At 38.5% G+C, this 5,471-nt stretch overlaps 1 protein-coding gene across 1 annotated transcript in view; it reads right to left on the bottom strand.

Annotated features, from left to right (window-relative positions):
- The window catches only part of ADCY2 (adenylate cyclase 2), a 564,608-nt gene that overhangs the window by 68,227 nt on the left and 490,910 nt on the right, over positions 1 to 5,471 (bottom strand). The window contains exon 19 of the mRNA XM_019518414.1: positions 4,998 to 5,117. Within this exon, the coding sequence (XP_019373959.1) occupies positions 4,998 to 5,117 (120 nt within the window). The remainder of the gene's footprint in view (positions 1 to 4,997; positions 5,118 to 5,471) is intronic.

Genomic DNA, 5,471 nt, shown 5'->3' with positions numbered 1-5,471 from the left:
AGACCTAACACCCTAACCTGCCACAGGGAAACCACAGCATCCAATGTCCTGCTTCTGTAAAATGTTGCCAATAATGGCTCAAGAGATCACAGGTAGAGGGCCACACCCCCTGTTTCAGTGGAAGGCAACCCCTGGCATAGTCCATACTAATCTGACCCTTGGGTAAAATTCCTTCCTGACCCCAAATATTGCAATGAGTCTGACCCTGAGTGGAGGGGCAAAACCATCTAGCCAGGAGCATGCAGCTTTGCTCCTAGCAGGAGAATCAGCTTACCCCAGTTGAAGTCCCCAGGCTTGGCTGTAGCCAATACCCAAGGCCTCTGAGAAAGCTTAAAAACATCCTGACATATATAGCAGAAAAAAAGGAGGGTGGTACGGGAGAAAACAGCAAAAGCATGGAAAATACTTACGGTAGAAAATAGGCATAGCTACACCCAGATTATCCCCATCCAGTGGCTGTCCAACCTTTTCTTGAACAACTCTAGTGATGGAGAGTCCACAACTTCCCTAGGCAGCCTATCCCACTGCCTCACTATTCTAACAGTGAAGAACTTTTTCCTGATATCCAATTGAAATTTACTTTGCTGTAACTTTGAGCTATTGGTCTGAGTCCTCCTCTCTGCAAAAGACAGGAAAGGTATTTTCCCTCTTTTCTATGGCAGCCCTTCAAACATTTGAAGACTGCTGTCATGTACCCTCTTAAGCACTTTTCCCACAAGCTGTATGTGCCTAGCTCCTTCAGCCTCTTTTCATATGACTTGCTTTCCACACCCTTGACCATCTCTGTTGCCCACCTTTGGACCGTCCCTAACTTCTCCACATCCTTTTTAAAATGTGGAGCCCCAAACTGCACACAGTACCCCAGATGAGGCCTAACCAGTGCTGAATAGACAGGTAATATCATCCCCCATGTCTTGCACCTAATGCTTCTATTGATGCAACCTAAAACTGCATTCACCTTTTGTGCGGCTGCATCACACAGCAGACTCATATGGTGTCTGTGGTCTAACAAGACTCCTAGGTCATTTTTCACAGTGCTGTGATCCAGCCAAGTGTCCCCCATTTTGAATTTGTGTTTTTGATTATTTTACCTTGCATCTGTCCACACGCTTAACACTGTGTAGGGATATAAAAGACTAACTTTTAATTTAGGAAAATAAAGTTTTGCTATCACAGGTGTTCATATACCATTCAGTAAAGATAGGGTAGTTTTAGCTACAAAAATAGCTCTCTCTAAATCATGCTTAATAATTCCAAAGAATTTTGCCTCTCAACTGCTGTCCTTCTCAGGCCAGAAATTATGAGCTCTGAAATGCCTCATGTAGTTTAGGATGGACATTTTGTACAACATAGAGGTGTCTAATAAATAAATAAATAAATAGAAAAGAATAGTGTTGAAATCTTTATTCCACCAAAAATGATTCACTTCACCTGTTTTCTTTTGAGAGCACATGACAATATTTTTTGCATTTAGTATTAGGCTCAGTCATTAAATGACACTTAAAGAAAGTGTTCTGATAATATTTAAATTTAAAAAACAAGTTAAAGGAGAGGTACCAAAAATACTACAATACCAAGAAGACCTGGACATTTTAGTAAAAAAAGAGACAAAGAGAATGTTAAAACTGCATCCTTTCCTCCCTCTGTAGGGAAAACTATAAGCATAAAACAAATACAGAGGAGTTCAATATTTGCATTATCATTGTAAAGGTTAAGCTATGTAAAAATAGTATATATCTGAAGAAACTGCAAAGCCTAAGATTCCTTGAGAGAACACCAGTCTTAGTCTAAACAGTAAGCAACAATTTTTAAGTGTACTACTCAAATACAGGTTGTTGTACCTGATGGCAAAAAAAAATCCCTAAAGAGGTAGAAAAACCACAGCAAATAACATGGAAAAAAAGAAAATATACTCTATGTATAGTTTAAAAATCAATACATAAAATTATTAAAATACTAAAATAAAATAAAAAATAATTTGAGTTATTATTTATTTTTATCTGTGTGGGTATGGACTGAGGATTGATCACACCAATTCAAAACCAAGACTTGCCACTCAGTAGTTTGCATAGGATGACCCAAAGTAAATGTTTAAGCCTGCCTACTCCCATACTGGTGTATATAGAGCTAAACGGTTGTAAATTTAAACTTGCCTTATTCAGGTTAAAAGTTTCATTGGCTTTACTCTATTTATTCTGGTCTAGGAGCAGACACATAAGATGTTTATAGAAAATCAGCATGACCTATAGGTAGACCTGCACTAAACTAATATAACTGGTTGTCTCTCTAAACCTTTCTCCCTTTTTCTTCAGAGTGAAGAGGACAGGGGAAAGTCACTTCAATTACAGTAAAAGTTCTCAGGTAAGATCCAAAAGAGACTCAGGGCACTTAAAGTAGTAGGCTTTAGGCAGACTTTAAGTCTCCAAGTCCCAAGTCAGGGCTCTGAAAGCCCTGCTCAGCAGCTGTCTAATCCAGGAGGAAGCTAATGTCCAAAGGTGCATCATTTTTCAATATTTAGAAGTTCCTTATGGGCTAAGGTTCTGCTCTGGCATGTGCCCAGAATGTTCTCATTTCAACAAGGCTGAACATCTCAGCATCTATCTCACACTGAAGTCTAACTGAAATCCATGTATTGGGATTCCTCCTTTTATCAGAGTTCAGTCCTGTGGACATGCTCTGAAAATGCCTTTGACAGTAGTGCACACCACCTTATTTTATAACCCAAATGGAAATGCAGCCATGCTCTGTTCTACATAATAGCTTAGTGGTGAGACTGTTCAACCAGGAAATGGGTGAATCAAGTTTAATTCCCTTCTCTGTCTGAGGGGATTCTAACACTTCTCTGGAGAGTGCCCTAACTATGGACTAGTCCAGGCTGGAGACACTCTCCATCCCTCTGTTTGAAGCAATTCAATTTACATAAAATAATTTATAGAGTTATTGGGCAAGAAAGAGAGCAAGAGGGACCATGATTCCACAGCCTACTGGTTAGGGTAAGCTCCCATGGGGAGTGTCTTGGGTTTCAGTGATTCCTCCATGGCCTTCTTAACATATTTTAGCTAAAGTTGACCAGCCAGTCAACTGCCCAGTCAAATAAAATAATGTCAGTTGTCAACTAACCACTTATTACTTGACCACATTCAAATACTTCAAATATTCCAACAAAATGAGAATGCTGCAACATGGGCAATGGCCTACACCTTTGTGATCCCTATGCCAACAAGTCCACTGTGCTTGCTACAGGAAGGAAAGACTTTGCTTCTTCCTGCTTCATGTAATATGTGAGCCAGTAAAAGTCATGGGAGGGAAGGGCAGCCTGCCTGAAAACAGTTTTATTGGCTACAATCTTCTGAAGCAGCAGATTTGAGAAGGAACTCAATACCTATACTGCTTGATTGAAATGCAATAAATACCACATAAGCTAGAGACTTGCATATCAGCAAGCTAGATGGTGATTAATTACTGGGAGTTGGGGAAAGCCAGGATCATTATTATGGAATCCTCTCTGTAGAAAGGAATACAAACAACTGTTAAAGGGCAAGAATGTGGTGCACATAGCTGGAATGGAGAAAGATTTGCTAAGTTCCCCAATGGGTGTCCAACTATAAAAATAGATTGTTGAAGTCTGCATTAAGATTTGTTTTCTTCTTTGTATCCCCTCTCTACTTCATTTTCAGCACAAGCATCACAAGGGATCTCTTGATGAAGATATACAAGTGACAGTAGAAGTGAAGTTAATTCTATTTCCTCATCTTTTAATAAGAATTTTGTTCATCTCTGTCCTTCAGCATCAAAATTGCCTGCTTCTCACAAGTCTGGCATTAAGAATCCCAATGGCCAGAAAATGAATTTGACTGTACTTTCGCTAGAGGTATTTATGCCAGAAGCACACCATTTCATATCATTGAAAAATTTAATATGTTTGAATTTTTTATAAATTGCATCAACAGTTTACAAAGTACCAAGAAAGCAAAAGCTCACAGGAAGTCATCTGAATGCTGACAAGGAAAATGTGGAAAAGATAATTTTTGTTTTTGTTTTAGTGATGGATGTACAATATATGAAATGAAAGTATTATTGACCTTGTGGTAACAAATCCAAACCAGCATGTTAGTTATTTAAATGCACAACTGAGTGTCACCACACACTGCAATATATTGCTGATGAATTTAAAAGTATAATATGAAAGCTGCTTGGGCTTTGATAAATGAGTGTCTATACCTGTTGTGTTCTGGGTGTGTTGCCTGTACGATACAGCTTATTACAGGTGATGCTGAAGATCTGACAACTTTCTTATCACATGACAAAATTGAAAAGCACTGTCAAATTGTGCAATAGTAAACAAGTGGCTGGTGTTCCTTGTTTGTGGGTGTATACTTTTGCATTTAGCAGTATAAAAACACATTTTATTTGAATGAGCGCATGTTAAAGGAGCCAGACTGCTTTATATGACAACTCTGTCCTCATTAGTTTTCCACTCCACTGACCTTTTGCCATCCATAAATTTGATCACCAGTGACTTTATATTTACTTCCATATCACTGAGAAAATGTTAAATAACCTCAGGCCACCTACAGATCCTTGCAGAATGCTGATATAAACAGCCCCATTCAATGCTCACTCCCCACTGACAAATATTTGAGTTCTTTCAGTAGGCAGCTCTTAATTGATTTAACAGGTACTGCAATGATATCATATAGTTCCAGTGTCTTAGAAATAATCATCTAAGGTTCTTGACTACTAGATTTTCCCCTCTTTCTAAATTTGACATCAATTCAAACTTAAACACAGAGTCCCATTTTCAGAAGCACTAAGCTCCTTCTCATCTCACTGACATTAAATGAACTGAGTCCTAGTACCGCTGAAAAAAATCAAACCTTTGGAATGTGCCTAAAAAATCCTGGGGACACTCTACACGTCAAACAGGCTAAGTGATACTGGGGTTAATGTAGCTCTTGCATGCTATAAACAAACAGAGAAAGGTAAAATAAACTTACCGGTAGGAAAAAATTACTGTTTTGCGTATACCATAGAGTCTGATCACTCGAATTAGGGTAACTTGCATTTGATGAATTTAGAAAGGGGACAGTACCTATCACAGCATCATCCAGGAAAAACTAGAAGAAACAATATGAAGTCCATTAGTGCCTTTAGCTGTGACACTTCCAATTCCTGAAGTGTATAAAGGTTTGTCATTAATTACCTACCTTTAGGTTTTCATTTTAAATAGAAAAAAGCCAAGGGAGGACAATATCAGCTGATTGCCTTGTATCTACATGCTTCAGACAAAAAAAAACTTAGTTAATCTGAACTGGAAGCTTATCAATACTTTCTTTCTGAATCGGAGCTGAAAGGCTCTCTGCTAACTTAAGCTTGTAATTGGCAGCTCTGGCACTCCACTGGCAAAGTGAGCCTGATGTGTGCAATATTCAAATGTGTGCACTTCAGCTTCATCTCTTATTTACACATGT

The sequence above is a fragment of the Gavialis gangeticus genome, unplaced genomic scaffold, assembly GCF_001723915.1.
Source record: "Gavialis gangeticus isolate Ggan-Ray unplaced genomic scaffold, GavGan_comp1, whole genome shotgun sequence".
Lineage (NCBI taxonomy): Eukaryota > Metazoa > Chordata > Crocodylia > Gavialidae > Gavialis > Gavialis gangeticus.
This window is presented reverse-complemented; position numbering and strand designations above follow the sequence as displayed.